This window comes from Miniopterus natalensis, chromosome 7 (genome assembly GCF_054644295.1).
Source record: "Miniopterus natalensis isolate mMinNat1 chromosome 7, mMinNat1.hap1, whole genome shotgun sequence".
NCBI classification, from domain to species: domain Eukaryota; kingdom Metazoa; phylum Chordata; class Mammalia; order Chiroptera; family Miniopteridae; genus Miniopterus; species Miniopterus natalensis.
In genome coordinates this window covers 74,122,087-74,149,288 of record NC_142087.1, presented here as the reverse complement: position 1 = coordinate 74,149,288, position 27,202 = coordinate 74,122,087, and the positions used below count along the sequence as shown (strand labels likewise).

At 37.3% G+C, this 27,202-nt stretch overlaps 1 protein-coding gene across 1 annotated transcript in view; it reads right to left on the bottom strand.

The window, feature by feature from the left end:
- Positions 1-1,956: 1,956 nt before the first annotated feature.
- CSE1L (chromosome segregation 1 like) overlaps positions 1,957-27,202 on the bottom strand; it is a 35,192-nt gene continuing 9,946 nt past the window's right edge. Inside the window, exons 4-25 of the mRNA XM_016221696.2 lie at positions 24,740-24,841; positions 24,520-24,665; positions 24,090-24,180; positions 22,476-22,583; positions 20,312-20,404; positions 18,189-18,356; positions 17,950-18,079; positions 16,833-16,898; positions 16,009-16,211; positions 15,501-15,585; positions 14,321-14,382; positions 11,922-12,058; positions 10,711-10,814; positions 9,128-9,225; positions 7,829-7,979; positions 7,258-7,466; positions 6,795-6,892; positions 6,607-6,692; positions 6,099-6,180; positions 4,523-4,669; positions 3,596-3,827; positions 1,957-2,665 (exon numbers count right to left, since the gene is read on the bottom strand). Of these exons, the coding sequence (XP_016077182.1) occupies positions 2,576-2,665; positions 3,596-3,827; positions 4,523-4,669; positions 6,099-6,180; positions 6,607-6,692; positions 6,795-6,892; positions 7,258-7,466; positions 7,829-7,979; positions 9,128-9,225; positions 10,711-10,814; positions 11,922-12,058; positions 14,321-14,382; positions 15,501-15,585; positions 16,009-16,211; positions 16,833-16,898; positions 17,950-18,079; positions 18,189-18,356; positions 20,312-20,404; positions 22,476-22,583; positions 24,090-24,180; positions 24,520-24,665; positions 24,740-24,841 (2,688 nt within the window). The 3' untranslated portion in view covers positions 1,957-2,575. The remainder of the gene's footprint in view (positions 2,666-3,595; positions 3,828-4,522; positions 4,670-6,098; positions 6,181-6,606; positions 6,693-6,794; positions 6,893-7,257; positions 7,467-7,828; positions 7,980-9,127; positions 9,226-10,710; positions 10,815-11,921; positions 12,059-14,320; positions 14,383-15,500; positions 15,586-16,008; positions 16,212-16,832; positions 16,899-17,949; positions 18,080-18,188; positions 18,357-20,311; positions 20,405-22,475; positions 22,584-24,089; positions 24,181-24,519; positions 24,666-24,739; positions 24,842-27,202) is intronic.

Here is a 27,202-nt window from a genome sequence, read left to right as displayed (position 1 = left end):
TGGTGGTTCTCACCAAGTTCGCCTATTCTTCCCCTAAATTCATCTAATGTCCTTCATTTGGGACATTCTTCATCTTTTCATTTTGACTGACTGCGTTTGTTAGGTCCATCTGCCACATCTTCTAGTCTAGATAGAATAGCCTTACTTAGTAGAGGTCTTGAGAGGCCCAGTGGCTGTCTCTCTGGTCACCTGAGCCTGGTGTTCCAGAACACTCCTTTGTGTAGGGCGTGTGTGCCCTCCAGCTGCAGTTGAGCCTTGATTGCTATTGGTGTGTCTGTGGGTGGGATTGACCCTCCAGCTGACTAGCTGTGAGGTGGCTGTGACTAGCCGTTATGTGGGGGCCGATCCCACTGAGTGGAAGTTGCTTTAGTGGGGCTTTGGTGCCAACTAAGTCCAACTTTCAGGTGTGTCACTTGTGGAACTGGTTAGGAGGTAGTGTGATGTGGTCTAAAGCTAACCACCAGATGTGTTAGTTCTGGAATGTCTTAGGAGGGGCTCCAGTGTAGGCCAAAGTCTCTGCTGCTGTTTGTGCCTGATGTGGGAGCTAAAGCAATCTGAGGTTGGTTCTGATGGTCCTGGGCTTGGAGGCTCTGAGGACAGGCTATGCTGCAAACTGAGGCTGGTTGCCACGAGTGGCAGACTTGGGGCTACCTAATGGGAGTTACCATGCAAGTTGAGACTGGTCGCCGCTTGTGCCAGGCACAGGGCCGCTTAGCCAGAGGTTCAGGGTACTCTGAGGCTAGCAGCTCATTTGGGGTTTGTGGGCCTTAGAGAAATTTTAGTAATGTCCACAGCATCAATGGAGGAAGGTCACTTGGATGTGAGTTGGGTGGGGTCTCAGGGAAACAGGTGAAGTGGAGCGTAAATCAGTGTTAGGTTAATGGAGAGCTGACTGGTGCCAGCCTGAGCCTGCCAACAAAGCAGCAGTGATGCCGGCCTTTGCTTTCACCCCCGGAAGGAGCTGTCCTGACCCTCCAGCTCTTGCCCTGAAAAGCTCCATAGGTCCCTGGAGCTTTTCAAGCTGAGTCCAGTATGGGGCTGGCATCCCTAATTCCTCTGAGGGGGACCCCTCCAAGCTGAGATACTCCTCCCGATTCTTCACCACCACAGGTGGGTGTGGGGCCTTCCCATTGTCTCTGCCCCTCCTGGTTTCTTATTCATATCCTTAGAGGACTTCTGTTCCTCTAGTCTTCAGGTGGTGGTTCTATAACTTAGTTGTAATTTGGATGTGATTGTGAGGGGAGGCGAGCACAGTGTGTACCCACTTCACCATTCTGACTGCAAGTCCTCCTTGAAAAGGTTTTGGAGCCTGACTGGCCAGGGTGCTCAGCGGGCACCATCTCAGGGACTTCTTCCCTTACTCTATCCTGAGACCTTAGTCATGACAAAGATGTTCTCTGTGTACAGTTGGTTCCAGCTTAACTTTGGGCCTCAGGAATGGGTCTGTCCATCTGTCCTATGACACTAAGCCAGCTCTGAGAGTGGCAGGACCTGGTGGGTGCTGGTCTCCCTTCTTCTCCTGCAGACCCACTTGAAGACCAGTCAGGATGTCTTCTCAGCTGGCGTTTGCTGCAGAAACTCAGGTTCCTGGAACAATCGTTTTCCTCTGCAGACACAGAAGAGTTGATTCTAACCGCAAGATGGCCATGTTCCCGGTGCAAGGTAAATAAACCGCTCATTTTCCCCCCACCTCTCCAATAGGTCTCCTCAGGTCTGAGACTGGTCTACTGTGGCTTTTTTCACGTGGACAGTGAGAGGTTGTACATTACCAAGTTTCTCTCACATCACCCAGTTTATAAGGGAGGAAAGCCAGAAATAGGTAAATGAATTCATGTAGTTCATGGCTGCTTTTCCCCACCACACGTGAGCTTGTAAACAACTTTACCACCTACCATGCAGCAACCCCAAAGAAGGGTATTAATATTGCCTTGTAAAAAGATAAGTAATCTGAGCAAATTACTTACAAATAAGGATTTTTATGGAGTCCAGGAGAGAAAAAGGAAAAGAAAGTCTTCATTATATAAGTATCAAAGAGCACCAAAAGCCTGTCCTTAAGAGGTTCTTAGGTACATTAAGTTTAGGGCTTTTTTTTATTGCTGATTACAGATTTAAAACTATGAAATGTGCACTTCTTGGCAAGTCACGCAAGTGATTATTTACATTACCAAATAAAAGCTTAAGGAAACAGACAAAAATACAAAGGACAAGAAAAACACAAATTGGCATCAGCTCAAACGGATTGAGTAACAGAAAAAGTCTCCACAGTCAGTGTCCCTCAAAATTTTAAAAATTATCCAAACAGTGCAAATGCTCAACTCAAATCAGTATCATATACTGAACTATTAATACTTGGCCCTTGAAGCTGCAAACTGGAAAAGTCATCCACTTATTTATGATCACACAAACCACCTAGTTTGCTCAAGGTTCAGAGTAAAGCAACATTTAATATTTTTTTACAAGATGGAATTTGTGACAAGTTCAAAAGGAAAACTTGCTTTGTTTTTATGCAGCTGTGCTAAGAAGTCTCCCAGCTTTCCTCAGAAACCGTCCTGGGCTTTATTGGCCAAATGATAGTTCAAAGCAGTGTCACACTGGCCGCCTGAAGGTACCCTTGGAGATACTGGAGCGCTTCTGCATTGAGGCTGGTGCTCACCATTGATGGAACCTACGAGAGTCAGGAAACACACAAACTGGCTGTTGGAGATCCCACCATACCAACACAAACCCCATCTCTACAGGAGAGCTGCCACAGTTCTGGGAAGAATAGTCCCTCACAACTGTTGAAGGAATTCCCAAGTAACTAAACTACTTTTTATGCCTTAAAAAAGGAATCGGACTGAAAAGTGGTTTCATACGGAATTACTACTATTGTTCACTGTGGTACAGGCAATGTGGTTATGTTTTAAAAAGAAAAAGTCCTATGGATCAGTGACACATAATGAAATATATATGGGTGAAATGAAATGCTGCCTAAACTTGCTCTAAAATTCTCTAGCGAAGGGGGGAAAAAAGAGCAACACATGAAACAAGATTGGCAAATTATGATAATTACTGAAGGTCAGTTCGTCGGTTGTTTTATTATGGAAAACAAAAATACATAGAAACAGAACAATGAAAAATATAAACTTAAGACCATAAAAAGGGATGGCTAATAGAACAGTACAGCCATTAGCAGGTTTACTCTATATATTCCATTATTTAATTTGAGTATGCTGCAGTTAAAATATATAAACGTGTTCAATCTGGGAAATATATTTTTTTTAGAGAGAGAAACATCCATTGGTTGCTCCTGTACGCAACTGGACCGGGGATTGAACCTGGGAACTTTTGGTGCACAGGACAATGCTCCAACCAACTAAGCCACACCAGCCCTGATGGAAATTTCTAGTCCCTGATTTACTCCTAAAATCATTCACTTAAAATACTTTTGTAGCCCATAATTTTAAAGAGAAATAACCCTTAACTACATATAAATGGGATGTCGTTTGATCAGGCTGACCAATGATGAGGCACCAGAACTAATACTACCCTCTTACCTTCCCATAAACATGTCCATTAACCACAGCATTCTGTAACAAAGATATTTAATATTTACCCTTCCGGGACAGGCAGTAGACAATTTGTGAAGTGATTGTGCCAAGTGAATCTTGGGGTTGGTCACCATTTGACCTACGGGATCATGCTCTTTTCTCCCAGCAAATGCCAACTGTGAGAAGGCAGTCTGGTATCCTGGCGTATCTTCTATGTCAATAAAATGTTCTTCATCAGGAATAGAATCATCCTCAGGTAACTCAAAAAGGCCAATCAGAGACTGCAGTAAAGGAGTCCTGGATTGGAAGAAAGCAAGACAAAAGATTAATACTTAGAAGATTTAAAGAACAAACAGCAGTTCCTTAGAAACACAATAAAGATGGACATCAGTGCTTATGCCTATCTAGAAACCATTTTTCTTTTGGCCGCAACACCCATATTTCTCTTTTGAAAACTATTCCATCCCCAGAGATCTCAAGCTGGCTGTGAGACCCAGGCCACATGAGGGAGATTCAGTGCTAGAAGGCAGAAGAAATAAGCCTCAAGTTGTAGATCACTTTATGGAAAGGCTGGCTGGATAAGTGAAACTGTGATAAGAAGGAGGGGCAAGAGTTGGTCAAGTAAAGCTAGGTCTGCTGGACATTGAGCCCAAGCATGTAAGATCTTCTCTTGGCCTGCTCAGTTTCCCTTAAGACTGAAGCCAGTTTACTTGGGCACCAATCATAAAAAAGTCAGAGATCATCGAACACAGGGACTTTTTACCAGACTCTCAAGAGGTTCATTAATTTCTTCCCTTACCCCCCAAAATGTTAATAATCAGGAAACAAGATCATCTTAGGCCCAGAAGGATCCACAAGTCATGTCTTGGACCTGATGGTTCCTAGTGGAGAAGCTGAAATCAACCCAATTCTCTTGGCCCTCAAGGGAGCTTGTTTGATTTTGCTGTCAAAGGAAAGGAAGTTGTAATTTCCAAGAACTTTAGAGTACTTGCCATAGCTTGGTATACTCAGTGTCCATCATTGGGGGACATTCTGTTAGTAATTTGGTTATACCAACGGCACAAATCTTTTTCTCTACATTTCCAGATACTTTCTGAATTTCAGGAATAATAATTTTTTCCAAAACCATTCCAAACATTCTGTTAATCAAAACAAAATAAACCCAGTCAATATTAAATTAGACTACCACTGTAATTAAACAGTTAAACAGATGTTAATTATACTTAGTGATTCCTTTTACAAAATAACAAGGTTGCACTGAATGGAAGAGACTTTACAGATGACAAAGCATCAAACCTACCCTGTGGCCAACTGCCATCATCTTTTGAGAACACCAAAGCCTATGCTCAATCTTTACAGCCATTTTTGGTCTTGTATGTTTTTTGTTTTTTTAAATGAGAAATTAGACAAAAGGGATAAGCGGAGCAAGATAAAAGACTCACCCACTACCCAGCAGTAACTACTTTTAAATTTTTTCGATTATAACTACTTCTAAATTTTTTTTATTATAACCTTCCCAAATTTCTATGCCTACATATCTATAACTATGTAAATGTTAATGGCTGTACCAAAAAATTTAGCCAATCACTCTATGCTGTTGCAAACATCCTAGAAGTTTTCCATGATTCTAAATGCTGCAGATTATACATTAATAAATCCTTTGAAGTGGAAGTAGTGGGTATCAAAGAGCATGGCCATTTTAATGCTCTATAGAAAGATCATGCCAATTTAAGCATGAACTGACTTCCTCAAAATCTTTCATTTCTAGAGACCATATTTTCTGGTACTGCTGTTTAGGTTGATTTGTTTTTTGCATTTTATTCAATCTTGAATTATTTGATCCACTATAGATACAGAACTCTAACGAGAGTTTTCTCCATCCTGTCATTTCCTTACATCCTTTTCTTAAATGGGGAATGCCACCCAACACTCTTTGGATCAATAAAGCTGCTTAGTATGTATGCAAACTTTTCGCATTTGAAAAATCACTGTTAACAAAGGCAGACTCCTAGAAACAACACTGACTATCTCACATCATACAGAACACTGGCTGTGGGGAACTCTGCTAGAGTGGGGAGTAACTGGGAATTAGGGAAATGTTTACAGGGATTTATGACCTAATCCCAAGAAGAAAAAAAATTTTTTAAATATGTTTTTATTGATTTCAGAGAGAGGAACATCAATGACTAGTCATTGATTGGCTGCCTCTTGCATGCCCGCAAGCTGGGCATGTACCCTGACCACCTGGTTCATGGGTCAGAGATCAACCACTGTGCCAGGCCCCCGAGAATATTTTGAAAACCACAAAAATACTATCATTGCTCCAAGAACTACGAAATTATAAAATAGATACTAGTTTATGCTAATAAATAAATAAAATACAGCCCTGGCTGGGTAGCTTAGTTGGTTAGAGAGTTGTCTCAATATGCCAAGGTTGCAGGTTCGATTTTGTCAGGGCACAAACAAGAATCAACCAATAAATGCATGGATAAGTGGAACAACAAATTGATGTTTCTCTCTCAAATCAACAAAAAACTAAAAAGTAAAATATAATAAAAACAAACTTACTTTGGTTGTATTCCGTCAAATATTTCTTGTAGTGCCAGTGCCCCATATTTTATACAATACAAATTAATAAAGACTAAGAAACCTGTTGAAAGGAGATGCAGATTATCAATACAGAGGACTCACTGCACTAAACAAGTGATTTAGTGGAAATCTGCCAGATGACATATTTGTCATTTAAAAAACAAACAAAACCAATACTAACTTTAGCAGCAATACTTGCCTTTTAATACAATTTAACATAGAATTTCTGCCTTTACAGTAATTCTCCATGCATTCTGATTTCTTTATCATACTTCTATTAAAATATTTTGATGTTTAAACTTATAAACTAACCTTTGGAACACTACATTTGAAACTGATTTAATGTTTGAGGAATACAAATATCTTAAAGTATTTTATATGTAATGTTTATAACTGATATCAAGGTTTGTATGTAACCATAACACCTAAGGATTTTAGCTATTTTCCTTCATTATTTCTCTAGGAATACTGAATTGACTTTACTTACTCTTGATAAACTTTGTTGTTTTGGAATTTTGAAGTCTTTGGAATAGTAGGATGAAGATTTGTTTCCTGTATTGGTCAACTGACTCACTAAAGAAATGAATAAAAGCAACAATATAAATTCAGCATTTTTCTGAGTACCTAACAGAATCCTTAACTAATGTACAACGAGCTTACATAATTCATACTCACGGAGGCATGTGCTCTATTATACTGTTTAGAAGATAAAAACCTTGGTGGTCATTGGCTTTGGATGCAATGAGCTTCTGGAAAACACCTAATAACCCAGGCTACAACAAAGCAGATCAAATAACAATCAGTTAAAGAGGCAAGGGTTAATTATTCCAAAAGTTAAAACAGGTGATGTATCTTGGAAAAGAGTGCACACTGTAATAATCTAATTAGCATTCCTACTTTAGTTCTTATTTCTGAAGTGTGCAGAAAAACAATATAAGTTCTTGAAATTAACCTTAACCCCACTCTTATTTTCCACCACGGAGATAACTAAAGGATACCTAATTCTAATAAAATATACACTAACATCTCCTAATTACTTCCCTTTTTATTAAATTTAAGAATTTTTTTAAATCTGCCATTCCAACTTTCTCTCGCTACCTTAGAAAATTACAGTTACATCAAAATAAATCCAACTCACTATTTTGTCAGCTGCAGCACTTGCTATCGTATTTGAACCGCGTTCTAGGAATGCCTGGAGAAGCCTCACTAGAGCAGGGATATTTCCTGTTCTTTCCCAAAGTACTGGCTGAAGGAGATGAGGAAATAAGGCCATATAGGAAGATGGAATATCATTTTTGTGTGTTTCCAGAAGCAAAGACATCACTTGAAAGACATATGGAATAAACTCTGTTGAGAAAAATAACAGCTGTTAGCTTCATAATCAATGGCTCTGGCACAAAAGATTCATATTGTTAGAAATGCTGTTTCAACCCGGCCAGGCGTGGCTCAGCGGTTGAGCTTCGACCTAGGACCCAGGAGATGGCGGTTCAGTTCCCGGTCAGGGCACGTGCCAGGGTTGGGGGCTTGAACCCCAGCAGGGGGCGTGCAAGCAGCTGATCAATGACTCTCTCATCATTGATGTTTCTTTCTCTCTCCCTCCCCCTTCAATCAATAAAGATATATATTTTTTAAAAAGTAAATGCTGTGTTCATATTATAAACACGAATAATTTTATTCAATTAGGAAGAAAACAGCTCCCTTTGACTTACCTTGTACATCGTTCTGTAAGATTTCAGTGAACACCAGAAACAAAGCCTCTTCAAAGTTGACAACGGCAGCAGGGCTGGCTTTGCACGTGATTCTTATAGATAAACATATTGCTTCAAACATGTAGTGATTAAAGTGAGGTTTGCTTGGGTTCTGAAATTTTTAAAAAAGGCCTATTATTCTAATAACCCAAGTGACTATATTAAATGTCATTGAGAATAAAACACACCTAAACCTTTCTAAAACATTACAAGAGATGCCATTTAAAAAAAAAATCAGTATTAAGAAAAAGCACCAATTACACTAAAAGGCCTGCATATATGTTAAAATTTTACATTAACTTTAAAATTCAGATAAAACAATACTTACTAATACCTGTTTGCCTGGATTTTTTTTTTTTAAATGAGCAAAAGTCTACTACTAAAAAGTACAACACGAGCCTCAGCTGCCTATGCTATAAGGAACTTATCTTCAACCCGTGCATCCCTAGAGCCATCACTATAAATGGTGGTGGATGAAAAGAGCAGGGACATGTAAGTCCTGGCTCTGCCACTAGCCTTGTGTGGGACCTTAGACAAACCCTAACCTCCACTGGCTTCGACGTCTATCCAGAGTGATAACCCTTCGTATCAGTTTTCCTGGAAGGCTACTACATAAAGCTGACGAACTCAGAAGATGAATGTGTAAGTGGGGTGGATGGGACCCTGCTTCTCGAAATTCCCCAAGGCCCAGAGTAGTACAAGACCCTTACCCAGACCTCAGTAGAAAAGTAATCACTGTTCTCCACAATCCCGCTAATACTTCCTCTGAATTTATCTCCTTTTCATAGTTATTAGGAATAAGAATCTAAAAAATAATTTTGTCAACCTTAAAATGATTTATTTCCTAAAACTTAGAATATTTAAATACGAATCAAAATATCTGTAAAATTTCTGATCAAAGGAGGAATTAATAGCCTCTTTTGTGTCCACTTGATAAAGCCTACTTTTCTAAGATCATTTCAGATTATCTGTACTTCCTCAATTTTCTTCAATGAACACGTACGTTTTGTTTTTTTTTAAATCTTATTACACATTACTTTTTTTTAATGAGAATAAAAATGTTTTAAAGTTTCTGAGCCTATACTTAAAGGTGAGTGCTGCCATGTCGCAACACTTTCAGAAATGCACATTAAATATTGGGCCAAGAAGAATTCAAAGACCTTTTCCTAAGTCTGACCTACTGCCAGGAATGGTGATGCTCAAACAGTTTAGAGCATAAGTTTAAAAAAGCAACTATACTTTCAGAAGTGGCTCTGTTACCTTACTAACAGCTAATAGCTTCTGGGTAAGCTGAGCGATGAGTGTAGGGATATAAGGGATGATCGATTCTTGTAGGAGGGAAAAACTTCGCATGACAGCTGTAAAAGATAAAAAGCAAAAACATTTTAAACTTCAGAACAGTGACTGAGGGATTCATCAACTGAAATCTTAAGACCCTTAACCTCCAGATAGCTCTCTCTATTTAAAATTTAAATTTCCCTTCCTTTTAAAATTAGGCCAGGGACTGGCAACAAAAGTTAGCTGGAAAATATTATTTCTAGAGGGCATAAGCTGAAAGAATTTAAAATGGGACAATAAAAAAAAATAACGAAGTGACCAAACAAAGAGGAGGAAGTAGTAGCACTTTTCTGAGTTTCTTTCACTTAGAAATTAGTGGCAGAGCGTGTTTAGTCCCGGCTTCTTGGGAACATGCTTGCAGCCTACCAGCAACTGAAAAGAGGCCACCTGCTCATCCCCTCTAAGAGAGATTAGGAGCATTAGAAAAATCCAAAAATACATATAAAGCTATGGAGGGTCCATATTGCAAATATAGTGCTCATTAAAAGATGCCTATAAACATTTGGTATGGGAGATAAATACATTAAGCTAAAAATGTATGATAGCCATTTTTGCACAAACTGAATAGATGTTCCCTAAGCAGAGCACATACTATATGCCAGACACACAGAATACAAAGTTATTCTCCCTTGCCCCCTGAACTTTGCAATGTTTCCTCTAAATGAACCAAGGCCTCTCACCCTCCTCCTAACTACTACCTATCCCTCACCTCAGCTTAGACACCACTTCCTAGAGAAAGTCTGTCCCTGAGCTAGGCTAAGAGGGCTAGAGGAAGGATCAGTGTCCCTCCTCTGGGCTGACACACAAGGCTTTCATTCATTCATACAGCAGTATTTACCAAGAAGGTGTTACATCCTGGGTGCTCTCGCATACCCGGGGAACACAGCAACAAAAACTGTCATTACATATCACTGTTGGGAGAAGTACAGTGCTGAAAACACACACCTACACAAACATGTATACATGGGCACACACCCCAGGGGTCCTGACCCAGGACAGGTATCAGTTTCTTTGAAAAGCATTTCCTATGAATCCGACACTGTACTAGTCTCTTGGAATCCAATAGTTAATAAGACTATGACTGCCCTCGAAGTCAAAGCTGTCACAAAGACACTCTCCTAATGGAGCACCCGGCAGGTGGTTACAGCTGCCTGTATCCTTGGCAGTATGTCTATGAAGACAGGATCTGTGTGGGAATCTATCAAGTGCACCCAGGTTTCACACCAAGACCTAGCATCGCATGCCATCACTGAATGTTGTCTAACCTTGGCCCTCAAGAAACTCAATCTAGGAAAGGAAAAAAAAGGAGTTTGCTATTTCTCTTTAATAGAGAAGTCCTCTATCAAATTAGGGTAAAACTTTTTCCTGAAAACTTAATAGTAAACAAAATAATATTCTTTAAAATAGCCAAACCTACCTAATTCTTGGCTAACATATACAACTCAGTGTTTACCCTTATAATCAGATTAGACACTTATAGTCTGTACACCAGGGAAATGGCCTACCTTTCATAATATATTCATTTTCTGAAGAGCCAGGAAGTGTGAGAGCTTTGAAAAGGTTTGTTAGCAGTATCTCAACAAACGGTGCGATTTCTGCAGCTGTAAAGCTATAGATGAAAAAACAGCTTTCAGTCACTACCAACTCTTGAGCGTGTCACTCTGGATTACCCTTGGCAACTACTAAATCACACTTCTCGGCATAAAAGTGAGCCATCTCCCACCACTTACATCGGCAGACATCTTAGGAAAATGATTTTTTTTGCATGTGCTCATGTTAAATTCCTAAGGCTGCATATCTGAGGCCAAGCACAAGCCAAAACCCAAGCAAACCCAACATCATCTGAACATGTTAAGGTCATCCTTGGTTCATATCACTATTGAGAACAGAACTCAGACTGTCAGGGGGTTGTCACCTATACTTCCTGGAGGTGGAGCAGATTCAGAACTGTTTTCTGCATAAATTCTAGTCCTGAAGAGATACTGGATTGACTCACCTCAAAGAATGTCCTTTCAACCCTTAATTGGCCTCTGAGAATATCTGCATTTCAAGTTCTTGATGAAAAGAACCTAGAATTGTTTTCCTTCTTTTACCCAAAGCTCAGTTTCAAGAAATAATACTGTTGAAGGGCCTGAAAGACACGCAGACCATCCATTCTTCTACATTTTATCCTTGGATCAGGCCAAAAAAAGCTATCTTGGACCATAGAAAATACTTTTCACTTAGTCGTGTCGTATCTCATCACTGAATAAAACTAGTCAGGTGAAAATAACTATGCTGCATGATCCTGCTAAGAACATGACTACTACACGTATTTCCTCCATGAAGGCCCACTTCTGAGATGCCTTCTGAGTAACTTTAAGCTCATGGACATTGAAAATTTTAACTCACCAAGTTTCCCTTTTGCCCTTGGTTGCTAGAAGATGCCACATAAAATTCAAGAGTTTCTTTAACTACTGTACAGGATCCTGACACACATTTCTGTTTGTTAAACACACCCCAGTTACTTTCCTTTGTTCCAATTTCCTCTACTTGATTATCATAATGTATTTTCAGCATGCTGCCTCCTTTCGGATTGAGACAGTATAAATGAGTAAAAAGTATATTTATTTTTCTCTTAGTGAAATTATGAACACATTCAGAAATAGCCCTGATCAGTACAGAACACCCCACACCAAGCTGAAAAAACATAAACTGCTTAGAGTCCAATACTTACAGAGTGGCATGGTTAGGCCCCTTCATAGTGAAAAGCCTCTCAAGAGCATGTGCTGCGTAAGTATGAACAACAATACTTTCAGCTTGGAGATGATTGATCAAGAGAGGAACAGAGACTAAAAGCTGCTCTTTTGGTACCTGAAAAATACAACAATATACATGCTCTAACTCAACGATGTTATCTTTGAGTAAAAAACAATGGGAAGGAAAGGACTTGCTGAATCTAAGAAGTGTTCTTTCAGCTATTACAATGAGAAATGATATGGTGGAGAAAGAAAAACTTCTACCCCGACACAATGGTTCAATTCACATTCTCTTTCTCTGAGCATAAAAACTATGCTTAGGGTAAAATCTTACCATTACACAGTATGAAAAAGCAGACCAAGATTTCATTAATCTTAAGAGCTATACTTTTGTCTAGCAGGCATTTCTTGGAAAAATCATTCAAGCTTTGTGCCTTATTTTCTCTTCTAAAAAAGGGGGGAGGACAACAAAAATAATACTAATCAGCCCACTGACTGAAGGGTCTCAGGTTCGATTCGGGTCAAGGGTATGTGCCAGAAGCAACCAATCGATGTCTCTCTCACATTGATGTTTCTCTCTCTCCCCCAACCTTCCACTCTCTTTGAAAAGCAATGGAAAAAATATCCTCGTGTGAAAATAAAAAAATTAACTAAAGAATCATCAGGAAATAAATTATGGCATATTCTTATGATGAAATACTACACAGCTATTAAAAATGAACTGTAACACTTCTACGAAATGAATAACTCTCTAAAATAATGTTAAGCTGCCCGGCCGTCAACCTAGGATCCAGGCGATCAGGGTTCGATTCCCGGTCAGGGCACATGCCCGGATTTTGGGCTCAATCAATGACTCATCATTGATGTTTCTATCTCTCTCCCTCTCCCTCTCCTTTCCTCTCTCTGAAATCAATAAAGATATATTTTTAAAAAAAATAAAAAATAAAATAATGTTAAGCACACAAAAACAAGATGTGTGGCCCAGCTGGCATGGCTCAGCGGTTGAGCATCGACCTATGATCCAGGAGATCGCAGTTCGACTCCCAGTCAGGGCACATGCCCAGGTTCTGGGCTCGATATCAAGTAAGGGGTGTGTAGGAGGCAGCCAATCAATGACTCTGTCTCATCACTGATGTTTCTCTCTCTCCCTCTCTCTGAAATCAATAAAAATATAGTAAAAAAAAAATAGGAAAATCTATAGATACTATTATGGAATGACACTCAGGATATATTAAGTGAAGAAAGCAAGGTGGAAAAAGTATTTAATATACTCCTTTCTGTGTAAAAGGAGGAGAAATATAAATATACATAGGAAAGGTATTGCATTATATTAAATAAACCAAAACTCAGTAGGAAAAAAATAGTTACCTTTAGGAAGAGGGAGGGAACAGGGATGCAAGCTACATCTTTCTGAATGTACCTTGCTGTACACCACCTGACAGTGGAGGCATGTAAAGTAACCCTTCTCATGACCCCCCCAAAATAAAAACAAAAACTCACAAAGACATCAACCTAATTGTTTATCAAGTTTGTGGCAAAAAATGCACAAAGAATAATTTCAAGTTGCTTTAAAGACAGTATTTTTTAACTACACATACTTAATAGGATAATACTGTAAAGATCTAAAAACCACAAAGAAATCAAACTACATTCAACAGTATTATCTTAGTAATAATAATGGTATTGTTACTTATTTTCTGGCTGTCTCCTGTGAAAAAAGCCTAGCACCAATGGCAATTCATTAGCGGTATCTGTAGTACTTAGATTACGGTATTTAAATAACATTTCCCATCATCATCAAGAGGTAGATAACTGAGGTCTGAAGCAGGAAATTTACCAAATGAACTTGGAATGTTTTGTCATGCATAAAAGAAGCCATTAAAGGCTACTAAGTACATGTAAAGAGGGCACAGGAATCTATGATGGGGCCCCACTGGCCAAAGATGGAACTAGGGCATCAAAATACCCTCATTTGTCACCTACGGAGGTTAGTAAGGCATTGTCTCGTTAATCCAAAAATTAATAAAGAGGGAAAACAAACAAACATTTATCCTGCTTTCCCCAAACAAATTGGTAATTAATTATCTATGAGACCATGGTGGTGGTTGCCCAAATGAATGAATATGCTAGAAACTATTTAAGTGTACATTTTTAAATGGTGAATTTTATACTAAGTGAAGTGTAACTGAAAAAATAAGTCAATGATGGAAAATTCCTCTTCACCTGAATCCAATGATCACTCTTACCATCACTAAAAGGAGACAACCAGACATGGTGTATGTCCTAATGAAATAAAACAAAGTATAACTATAACAAATTTTTGCTCCCCTTCCAAAGGATTAAGTGGCATATAATATATAAATGAAAAGCTACTTACTTGATTCCTAAAAATCATAATGTATTTGATACCATCAGCTTTGAGGACAGGAAATTCATTCACTATTAAAAAAAATATATATCGTAATTATTTAAGGGCTAAGAACTATTACTCCCAAATTGATGACAACATTATCAGGTTTTTAAAACACGATTTGGTAACCAAAATGTCAAGAAACTGAAGTTTAGTTACCTCCATAATAATCTACTATGTAGCTATTAATTCCGGTAAGATTCTAAGTTTCCCCCCTTACCTCTAAGTTTCATTACAAATTAACATGTACTACTTCTACAACTGAAGAAACATAATTGGGACCATGACTAGTGACTATATATCATCTTCTCCCCAGAACTAAAACTATTCTGAATCAAGAGCAGGTCTCTCTGCCTGAGATTTGCTTTAAATTGCTCTAATGGAAAAATAAATTAGGGAAAGACTATTGGTCAATTGCTAAAAATTCTTAAAGCTGGGTGATAGTAACATGGAAATTCATTACCTTTTAATGTATTTAAATTGTCCATACCATAAATTTTTAAAAAGGGAATTATCTATTTACCTTAATCAATATAGTTTCATCAACATAGGAAATTATCCTTAATATTTATGAGTTTCAAGTACTTTAAATTTACTTCAATTTTTAAGAGTTTATTTTCCAAATGAAAAGGAAAAAAAACCCAAAGTATAATTCCTAGACTATATGCCAGGGTAACAAAAAGCTGAGTTACGATTTCATCTTACTTGTTCCTATTTTCCTTCTACATAAGCAAATATTTTCTTTATATAAATAGTTAATTTCACCTGTGCAAAATCTGGAAGAACCATTTGAGATTTTATTCAATAGGAGAAATACCTGCAACAAGCATTGGAGGCAATCTTTTGAGTACTATAATGATACAGAGCCTCTACTATAACTTTTGCCATAATGTCACTTATTTTGTAATATAAAATAACACTGCAACAGCCCTGGCTGGATAGCTAAGTTGGTTAGAGCATCATCTCAATACTCCAAGGTTGCAGGTTCAATCCCTAGTCAAGACACATACAGGAAACAACCAATGAATGCATAAGTAAGTGGAACAACAAATTGATGTTTCTGTCTCTCTCAAATAAATTTTTAAAAACTGCAAATAAAAATTGCTGGTATAGTGTTATAAGTTGTATAATTATTCACAAAACTCACCATTAGCTGATTTTAAATCAGGAAGAATGTGATTAACAAAGAACTCGGTAAGGTTTACAAGTTCATTTGCTTGTGTAATTCCATGCTGAAAAACAAATTTGTAAGAGGGTAACATAACACGAAATGCCTGTATATATCTACTGCACTGGACATTTAGGCAACTTTAGAAGCCAGGTTAAAAATGGAGACAAAAAATTCAAAATACAAGCTGCTTAAAAACAAAACAAGACTATGTTAATAAACAATAAAGAAACTTCCCTAAATTAACAAACACTGAGTCTTAGCTAAGAGAACACATGTAGCCATCTGTCAAATTTTTGGTCTGTAAGAAACTTAAGTGCTTAATACATCAACATAAAGTTCTCTTTGGAGATGACATGAATTCTAGTAAGAACTAACAGGTTATCTAGCAGAGTAGGCCGGAGTCATCGGAAATATATTACTACTTCTTTAATTCTGTGGTCGCCAACATGTGTTTTAGAAATAAAACTACATTGAAAAGATTCACCTTCTGTGTTTGGGCTTTCGATGCCAAAGATGTCACTAGGTAAATGGCTGCATCTTTATGTTTCCAGTTGACAGATGGATTTTTTGCATATTCCTGCAGCATGGAATTAACATAACCAGAGAAGATTCCCGTCACAGGTCCCTCAAAAAACTTGCATAATCCTCGTACTAGATCACAAGCAGCCCTGCGTCTAGTATCAATATCTATAGAGTCAAAGGGAATCACATAATGAGAAAACAACCACCAACCAACTGATCAAGTTTATTAAAAGAAGCTCCTGATAGCTATCAGCAACATAAGCAATGAAAATAACTTTTTTTTTCCACAACACAAAATGAGAATGAAAACTAAAACTAGGTCATAGTAGTATGATAAACACTACTAAGTACATAAAAAAGAAGACAAATGATTCAACTGAATAGCTCACATAAGACCTGCTTTTTAAGGTGAAGCTAAAACAGTTCTCCAACAAAAGCCAGTTGGAATGACACACTAATCTTAGCCCTCGCCCCTTCCCCATATTTACTAGAAAAAAGAGCAACTTTAAAACTGGCTTGCTGCCTGGCCAGTGTGGCTAAGTGGTTAAGCACTGGCCCATGAACCAAGAGGTCACTGGTTCCATTTCCGGTCAGTGCATATGCCTGGGTTGTAGGCTCAATCCCCAGTAGGGAGTGTGCAGGACGCTTATAGGAGGCAGCTGACTAATGTTTCTATCTCTCTCTCCCTCTCTCTTCCTCTCTCTCTCTAAAAAATCAATAAAAACATCAAAAAACAAAACAAAAAGAACCTGGCTTGCTAAGACACTTAAAAACCAAAATACTTACCAGATCCTTCCAAATCTCTTCTTATGTACTCCTCAGAATTATCTTCAAAGGCTTCTTCATCAGCAGCTACAAAGAGAGATGACATTTCAGATAAACCGTCAAACTGACATGTTTTACAGCAAAGTATTCTTTTCAAACACATGACTACTTCATATATTATTACTAATTACTTACAGCAGCAAACACTACCCTGGAAGATTAGGTAATAGATCCTTCACACAATTGTGATACTGGCTCACTTGTTCTAATATGGCATCCACATAATTGGACTTTTATCATTAACTTTCAAAAGTGAGTGTTGGGAACAAATCTAGGGGTGCCAATTTTTTATTTTGCCAGATAAGGGCATTAAAAAAAACAAGCTAACAACTATAACCACCATTATTTTACAAAAATCATTTCAACACCAAAAATGTAAGACAATATCAGAAAAAAGACATGTTCTTTAAATATATAGTTTTATGAAAACACATAAGGAAATAAAGTACCACAATATATTGTCCTTTATTTCCTAATTTTGTTCCAAATAATCGAGAACCATTGATTTAATGATTGCTGTGATATAGAACACAATTCCTTCTACATTTACTACTTGCTCTTCCTAACTGGAAGAAGGAAAGACATTCTGTATACAAACAGTTTCTTAGGACAATCTCAATCTTAAGCACAAACTAAGTGGGCTTTCACTCTATTTAGAAGTTATCACTTCTAATCTCAAGTCAACTGTTGGAAAAACAGCTATTTGCCTTGGTAAAATAGTAAATCAAACAAAACCAAATTATTTCCGTAAGTTGAGATTGTGTACAGTTTACCTTCTTTTCAGTATACCAGGATTGTTAAAGTCTTATTCAATATTCCTATGAAAAAACCTCCACAGCATACAACAAAGCTCATCACAGCAGCACTCATTTCACAAATGCCTTTTATACCAACCACACTTTGTCTCGGTTTAGAAAATAGGCAATAAATGATCTACAAAAAGTTTTATTTAGCAATAAAAAAATTAGAATATTACAAAAATCAACAGGGAGAAGACTTACTAAATTTATACTAACACACTCTATAAAAGACTAAGTTTTTGATCTCTTGAAAAAGCTTTATACTTAGCTATAATTACCTCTAAATTCCATGTTAGGCACAATAACCTTTTCACAGATACTTGTCAGTGTGTTCTGGTCCTCAAACAGATTCTTATAGTGAGGTCTCTCACAAACTGAAGCCAGAAATTGAATTGCATTACTTACCAACTGGAATAAAACACAAAAATAAGCATATTTTTAAAAGCAAAGCTGAACCATTCATTTCTTGGGGAAGTAGGGAGAGGAATATCTTAATTATTTGTCTCCACCATCTTACCAAGTCATATTTGACCTCTTGACCTGTTGTAACTAGTAAATTCCAGATAGCTGTGACAAAACGAGGCAGGTACCGTTGAAATTCTTCATCATACTTTTGTGCATACAGTGCAGCATTATCACAAATCTGGGATTTTAGGAGCTCCAATAAGCCTGCTTCCTCTTCATCCTCACATAAGAGAAAACAGAAAACTCAAACATAGAACTTTAATGCTACCATAAAACAGAGAGTAGCCGTAATGCCTGAAATAACTTTAAAATTTAAATCCCGTCTGGCTGGACGTGGCTCAGCAGTTGAGTGTCAACCTGTGATCCAGGCGATCGGGGTTCGATTCCCGGTCAGGGCACATGCTCAGGTTGCGGGCTCCATCCCCAGACAGGGGCATTCGGGAGGCAGCTGATCAATGACTCTCTCATCATTGATGTTTCTATCTCTCTCCCTCTCCATTCCTCTCTCTGAAATCAATAAAGATATATTTAAAAAAAAAAAACACACAGAAAATTTTTAAAAAAAATTTAAATCCAAAGCCAAGTGTTCAACACTGCATCTATGCCACCATCAATTTACTCACCTAGTCTTTCAAATAAATAAAAGATGAAATACTCGTTTATTAATCACTGAGAACAACTCTCAAAAGTTTTCAAGTTAAAGCCTTTTCTTCTGGTTGCTGAATTATAAAATATTTACATATAAAACTGAAAATAACATTCCCACAGAAACCTGAATGATAAAGATTGTATCATTTCCCTTTGTAACATTGTTAGTTGTATTGTGTCCTGCTGTCTCCCAAAAGGTTCTCATTTCAAATATATTAAAATGTGTCCACCCCCCTAATAAGGTAATGCTATAAGATTCTCAAAAATATTAAACAACAATCTAAATCAAGGGTCAGTAAACTAAATCAGAGCCTGCAGGTCTGCTGCCTATTTTTGTAAGTAAAACTTTATTGAAACAGTCAGGCTTATTCCTTTTCCTCATTTATACAATTTCTAGTATTGCTTATGGCTGTGTTTGACTACAACTGCAGAGGTGCGGTGTTGAAACAGAGACCGTACAGCCCACAAAGACAAAAGTATTTACTACCTGGACCTTTATAGGAAAAGTATACCAACCCCAATCAAAACAATGACAGTGATTTATATAATACTCTCAACTGTAACAGCAATCTGCAAACACCTTTTGAGCTGTACTATGTGCCAAACAGCTCATTTCTCAAGGCATAAATACAGAGGCTGCTATAGTGAGATGATGCGGTGGTACATGGCTAAAAAGGCACAAAGCTCTCTGTAAGAATCTATGTGAAAGGGTTTTTTCCTCGTGGACTGACAGAATTATTTTATCTTTTTTTGTTGCTTTTCATTTAATGAATCTTAGGAAAAATTTGCTGTACACTCATAATAATGACTTTCCCTCTGCACCCACTCCCAAAAACTGACTTGAATCACCAATTCCAGTTTTTCTTTTATATGGTGTTGAAATAGTTTTAATATTTTACTTTGTTTCCTGAGAAAGGGGTACATTCACAAATACATTAATATGAGTAACAGAGTAAGTGCTATACGCTAAAAAGTATATATTACAAAACCCAGATCAGAAACTTATACATTACAAACTTTCATCATGTCCCCTTTTTCCTATGTTGTGGATGACTTTTTAAAAAGAGATTACAGGTCTAAATTTTAAGTTTCCTTAATATCTTCAATGACAAATAATTTTCTATTTCATAAATGTTCAAACTGCGAATACTTTAAAGCGTTACTTTCAATGTAACAAAATAGCCTAATCTATACACTATGACCTAAGTCAGGCACACAACAAAAGTAATTGATTCTGTATACTACAACCAACCAAATAACAAACATCCCACATAATCAAATATTATTTGCATTCTTGGAATTCTAGTTATTACCAATGCAAAAGTAAATAATTTTTAAGGAACTAGAATGCCAAATATTCTTAAATAACTTTACTTCATTTTCTGAAGTCTAGCTATCCCCCAAGGTTTGCAGAGAGTATTCAAATAATTAAGCAAAATAAGATTATGATTGATATATATGATTATATTTCAAATAATCCTTAATTTTAGCAAAGGGCTACTTGGGAAACATTTTAAACATACTTACATCAGTTTGTAGAAGTTTATTATCTAATGTCAAGAGAGTATGAAAATTGTTCATCCAAGTTTCCATATTATCTTCAAAAAACTCAGGGAGATCCTAAAGAATAAATGCAGACTTGAGACTTTTAATTAAAATAAGTATGCTATTGCCCAGCTGGTGTGGCTCAGTGGATTGAGCCTTGTCCCATGTACCAAGAGGTCGCTGGTTCCATTCCCAAACTGGGCATATGTCCCAGTTGCGTGCTTTATCCCCTGGAGGGGGCATGCAGGAGGCAGCCAATCAATGTTTCTCTATCACCGACGTTTCTCTCTCTCCCCCTCTCCCTTCCTCTCTAAAAAAAAAATAAAAATCAATCAATCAATGAACATATTTTTAAAAAAAAGTATGCTATGTATTTAAGCTCCCCCTGTACACACGTCAAACATTTTTCACATGCCTACACACTAAAGCCCACACTTCTTAGCCCGAACCATTATCTATTTTGACAAGAATTCTCTGTTCCAACTAGGTCCGGCAGCTAAATAAACCATTCTGACTTCTGTCTCTGTTTATACACTATTTTTTTTATCCTCACCCAAGGATATTTTTTCCATTGCTTATCAGAGTGTGAAAGGGAAAGAAAGAGAGGGAGGGAGGGAAACATTAATGACACATCAGTTGGTTGCCTCCCGCACCCGCTCAGACCCTAAAGCCAGGGATGGAGCCTGCAACTGAGATACGTGCCCTTGGCCAGAATCAAACCCAGGACCCTTCAGTCCGCAGGCCAATGTTCTAACCACCGAGCAAACCAGCTAGAACTCTGTTTATACACTTTCAACCACAAATGATGCCATCTCAATTTCCTGCCTCAATTTAAATCTACTTAATCCTTCAAGGTACAGCTAAGGCTGTTATGAATGAAGCCTTTCCTTATAAAACTCAGGGCTTACCAATATATTCTTTTCCCTTTCTGAACTACTGCATTGAGTGTAAAATGACCACCAATTCACACTTACTGTCTTACACAGTTAATGCTTTCTTGCACAACACTATTGCCACCTTAATGAGGTTGATAAGCTCCCCAAGGGTAAGATTATGCCTTTTGGTGTCCCTGACTATGCCTAACAAGTTATTAAGAGCCTCATTCTACCCGACTTCTAAGAAGCAGGATTCAAAAGAAGGTATAAGCAAATGCTCTTAAGAGTTTCTCAAACTGCTATCCAGCTGACCACTGATGTGGGGATGGCATTTTGGGCTATTCATCCTCTACTCTACCTAATCCTTTTGTGGAATGCTCTTCCTACCACTGTGAGTCATGCTACAAGGATTAAGTGCAGGTACTTGGCTCTGGCTAAGAGCAATGAAAAGGCCAGATCCTTAAGATCCCCTTTTGGTTCCTGGAGCCCTGAATTTTTTTTTTTAATGTTTTTATTGATTTTAGAGAGAGGAAGAGAGAGGGAGAGATAGATAAAAACATTGATAATGAGAGAGAATCATTGATCAGCTGCCTCCTGCACGCCCCACAGTGGGGATCAAGACTGAAACCCGGACGCATGCCCTGACCAGGAATCGAACTGTGACCTCCTGGTTTATGGGTCAACACTCAACCACTGAGCCACACTGGCAGGGTTGGAACCATGAATCTTAAAATAATGGGTCAATAACAGAATGAATGGAGGCCACTATCTCAGTAGCAACAGGGTGATCGGGTATTTTCTGCTATAAAACTGTGGCTGTGTTTCCTCTTAAATAACACTGCTTCTAAAACCTTCTAAAGCCTGGTTCTTCAGCCTTGTGTCTCCCAGATATGTTTCCAATAAGCTAGCAACAGACCTCTTAACAAAACATGACTAAGATACACTTAAATGAACAACAGGAAGGCCTGAGAATGTGATCTCCGTGTCTTCAACAAAACAGTAGAGGATGATTCTCCATAAGTGAAGAAGGATGTGGGTGGGAGTTTCTCTAACTTACTGGTCCTACAAGAGAATGCTACTTTTCCCCATGAAACACCCACTAGCATCTCTAGGAACTACTATAAAGTAGAACATTATCTATAGACAAAGAATGGGTGGAGTCAGAAAAAAAATTTCTTTCAGAAAAATCAATGCTGGCAAAGAGGTCTTTATCAAACGAAAAACTGTATACTTGAAAACAATAAGAATCAAAAGCGAGAAATAAAACTTACCTGAAAGTTTAAACTGTAGAACAGTTTTGAGATCAGGATCAGGGAAGAAAAAAGAATCCTCAGGGCAGAGGCATCATTTGCATGGGTACTACAGAGTTCAATGGTAGCCTTAGAAAGAAATTTAGAAACATAGTTTTAGTGTATCGAAAGTCTTGAAATAGCCTTGCACTAGGCTGAGACTACCTGTATCTCTTCTCCAAAACTTGCCTTTTAATTAGTAGAGATTTTAAAACATACTTTGAAGTTGCCTGTCACGGCACTACTAAAAAGTCTAATGTTAAGGTGTTTTAGACTAGATAGATCCTTCCACTCTTTTCTGTGCGTATATAAATATATTACACAAAATTGTCTTTATAAGCTCTCATTAAATAATTCCCCTGCCACTTGGCATTTAGGTTGTTTCCAATTGTTTATTATTCTAACTGTAATAAATAGGCTTATCTAGAAAACTTTGTGCGCACCTCTAATTCTCATAAATTGAGATTCTAGAAGTATATTACCAAAGCGGAGGAATAGGCTACAAGCACAGATTTTGAAAGCCAGATAGACCTAAATATAACCCAAACTGTTACTCACAATAAGCAGTACTTTGAGCAGATTAAGTTATTTTACTGACACCCAATCTCCTCAACTGTAATATGAGAATGCCTGCCTCAAAGAAAGATTATGCAAATTAAACGAGGAAAAACTACATAAAAGGTCCTAGTGCTTTGTGTACAAGACACTCAACAAATGTTACTTCCTATATCCTGCAGTTAGAAAAAAAGTGAATTACTAAGGTGTTCCTAATGAAATGTCACTCTAATAAGCTAGTGCCATTTTTAATCGAATGAATAGGATATCACAATGTTGGTTTCACTGCACTGTGGCTAAGACTTTTAACATTGTTAAAAAGAAATAAAAATCTTTGCCAGTAGGTGCAAAAAATTGTTCACATTTTGTTTAATGTTGTTTTTTAAAAGAAAAATGCACCATCAGTAAGACATCCTAACCATGAAAAACCTTGTGTATACTCAACAGTTTAGAAAGTTGTGAATATCACACAATTTCCCCTTTTGAAACTAGGAAATGAGCACCTTCTTTTGAGTCAGCAAAAGGTTTGAGGCCTGTGGGATACTGAACCCTCTTTCTTTATCTGGACAAGAAGGTTAACAATACATCTTTCAATCTTACAGGATTCTCTCAAAGATGCAGAACATGTTTAAGAAACTAGCCTGTTCACTACAAGATGATGTACAAGATACTAATTAAACTACATAAACAGGCAAATAAAAATGTAGATCTATTCCTTTAGAGACACATACTCAAATACTTGAGTGGAATAACTGATGCCTGGGATTTGCTTTTAAATATTCCTACAAAATGAGGGGGAAAGAATAAATTTTTTAAAAGCCAAAATGTAAGTAACCGTTACCTTTTGTAATAGATACATGGGAGTTCATTATACCCTATCCACTCTAGTTCTGTGTAGGTTTGAAATTTTTCAAAAGAAATGCTGCTCTAAATATTACCTACAAAATAAGCTTTCAAAGCATTCTCTTAAACAAAATTTATTTAAATATTTAAGCAATTTTAAATATTAATTAAAAAACATCACTAAGATATTATCCATACCTTAAATAGATTAGTCAAAGGCAAAGCAAAGGCATCCAGAACAAGTTTAATTTCAGTCCATAACTCGTTTGACTTAAATTCATGGCGGTATCTAGAAAATTAAGGTAAAATAGGTAATTTACAAGTTTTTGTTTACTGATTTAGTTCTTAAAGGACAGATTAGAAAAAACTATGGCTAGGCAGTTTTCTGAAATTCAAAGGTAATTCTTGGCTTTCTTTTTAAAGGAATCAAGCACAGTTTAAGGAGACTCAGTTTTTCACAGGTGATAGGGCATTATGAAATAAACATCCTACTTAACAAAAACCAAACTAACCAATTGAGAGGCTTATGCTCTTATTCTATTATTATATAAAAAGGAATGACAACAGAGAAATGTAACTGTTTACATAAGCAAAAACATTCAAAAAGTATGAGTTTATATATCAATACCTTTTAAATAAAGAATGTGCTGTACGAAGGACTCCATTAATAACGTGAAAATCGCCACTCTGGAAGCGATTCACCATTTCTGTCAACAAGTCAGGCCATTTCTGAGGGAAATCTTCTCTACCAATAATGCTAATGGCATCACTTAACTGAGGGGAAGAGGAAAAAGATTAGATGAAAGTTCTACAAACAAGCCTACCTAAAAAGCAGGGCCTTACATTACCTGCTTCTGAATTTGCTCCGGGCTGCTAAGCATCAAGTGAACTATGTTGGCTTTAATGGCTACTCGGTCAGCTTCACAAATTTTGTTTGGTTCATCTTCAACCTGAAAGCAAAGCATCCATGAGCAAGTAACATAAAATCCACATCCACGACCAGATGAGTTTGTGGATAAAATGGAACCATTTCTTATTTCCTGGTTTTCTAAGAAAAACATAGAGAAAGGTAGGGCTTTCCCTCTACACAAATGGGTCACAGATTCCTTTAATAATCCCATGAAAGCACGAACCCTTTGAACAGAAAAATGTACATTCCATCCCAAATGCAAACATTTTACATACATATTAATGAGCTTCTGGTTCCCTGATGCCAATTAAGACTCTCAGTTTTATAAACTAATCAGAACAAGTGGTTAAAATATTTACATATGCTATTTAGCCCATATTCATCTTCAAAAGCTTCAATTTTGACTCTTAAGTCAAAAGTCTTTTTTAATGAAAACCTCTTGACCATTATGAGTTTGAATGCATCCAGGACTACATCACCCAAAGAGGTCTAGAGGTCTGAAGCCTCAGTAGTTTTACAAATCAAGATAGAGGTAGAGGTAGGAATTTTTAAACATTTTAAGAATCACCAGGTCATTTTTTCACATGTGCTTATTGAAGATACAAGCTTAAAACAGTATTTACAATTTTTAAATTCTTTTATGGAATGAAGAAAAAAAGATTCTAAATAAATACTTAAGATTTAAAGTTGACTTTTTAGAAAAACTGACCATTTTGTCAACTGTAATACTCTCTAAATATCATTACTGCTATCACCATAATACAATTCTCATTTTTTTTCTTTATCCTAAGCCAGGGTTTCCTCAGCCTTGGATTCATTAACATTTTGGGTGAGATAAATCTTTATTGTAGGGCTCTTTCTTGTATACTGTAGGATGGTTAAGAACAACCCTACCCACTTGATGACAATAATACCCACTCCCCCTGCCCCAAGCTGTGATAACCAACATTTCACCAAATATCGCCTGGTGGGCAAAATCACCTACAATTGAGAACCACTGTCCTAAGCTAAGGTGTGGAAAATACCTGTTTCTTAATTTATAATAAACTTATACTAGTCATTAAACTTGTAGGACAATAACATTCACCTTAAAATTAGTATATATTTCCATATCTCACAAGACATAAGGCACAATCCCTTATCAAAAACCTAAAACTATTTTGCATTCTACAAATTTTCAGATATAATGCCGTTTTCAGTTTTATATAATTTTTCGTAGTACACAATAGAGATTGCTTCAATTATTCATTTAGACTGTCTTCCCACATGTCTTTGCAGCAGACAATGAGCTAGAGTTAAATTTCAACCATAATGGAGGTTAAAACCAAGTTTCACAGCCCTCCAGCAACCTGGGTTATAAAGCTGAAGTAATCCATATGAATTCAAATGAAACAACAGTAACTTTGGAAAAGTGTCCTATATAACTTTTGTCAGTTCTTTCAAGTTTTCTACATGGCCGATCATGCTCAACTGTGAACAAAGACAGTTTTATGTCTTCCTCTGATCCTCTTTATTTCCTTTTATTACTGCATTAGCAAAGACTTCCAATACAATGTTGAAAAAAGGTGGTGAGAAGAGACACATTTACTTTGTACCTGATCTTAGTGGGAAAGCTTCAAGTTTCTCACCATTAAGTATGATGCTAGCTGTAGGGCTTTTTAAAATAGTCTTTATCTATAAAGTTTCCCTCTATTCCTACTTTACTGAGAGTTTTTATCATGAACGGGAGATAGATTTTGTCAATCCCCCCACACCCGCATCTTCATGTGCTGGGACAATGCCAAAGCCAACTGAGCTATCTGCCCAACCGGGCATGGTTCAGTGGTTGAGCACTGGCCTAGGATCCAGGGGATTGCAGGTTCGATTTCTGGTCAGGGCACATGCCTGGTATGCGGGCTCGATCCCCAGTTGGGGGCACACAGGAGGCAGCTGATCAATGAAGACTCTCTCATCACCGATGTTTCTCTCTCTCTCCCCCCCTTCCTCTCTCTGAAATCAATATATATTTAAAAAATAAAAATTAAAATAAATAAAACCAAGTGAGCTATCCAGCCAGGGCTAGATTTTCTTTCTTTTTAGTCTAATGCTGTGATGGATTACAGTAATTAATAACTTTTTTATTGAATTTATTGGGGTGACACTGGTTAATAAAATTATATAGGTTTTAGGTGTATAATTCTATAATACATCATCTGTATATTGTATTGTGTGTTCACCACCCCAAGTCAAGACATTAATTAATTTTTGAATGTTGAACAAGCCTTGCATACCTGAGATAAATCCCACTTGGTCATGGTATATACTTTTATACTCTTTGGATTTGACTTGCTAATATTTTGTTGAGGAGGGTCCAGTTTAATTTTTATCTTTAATCTGTCTCAATCTTTCAGGAGCTATGCAT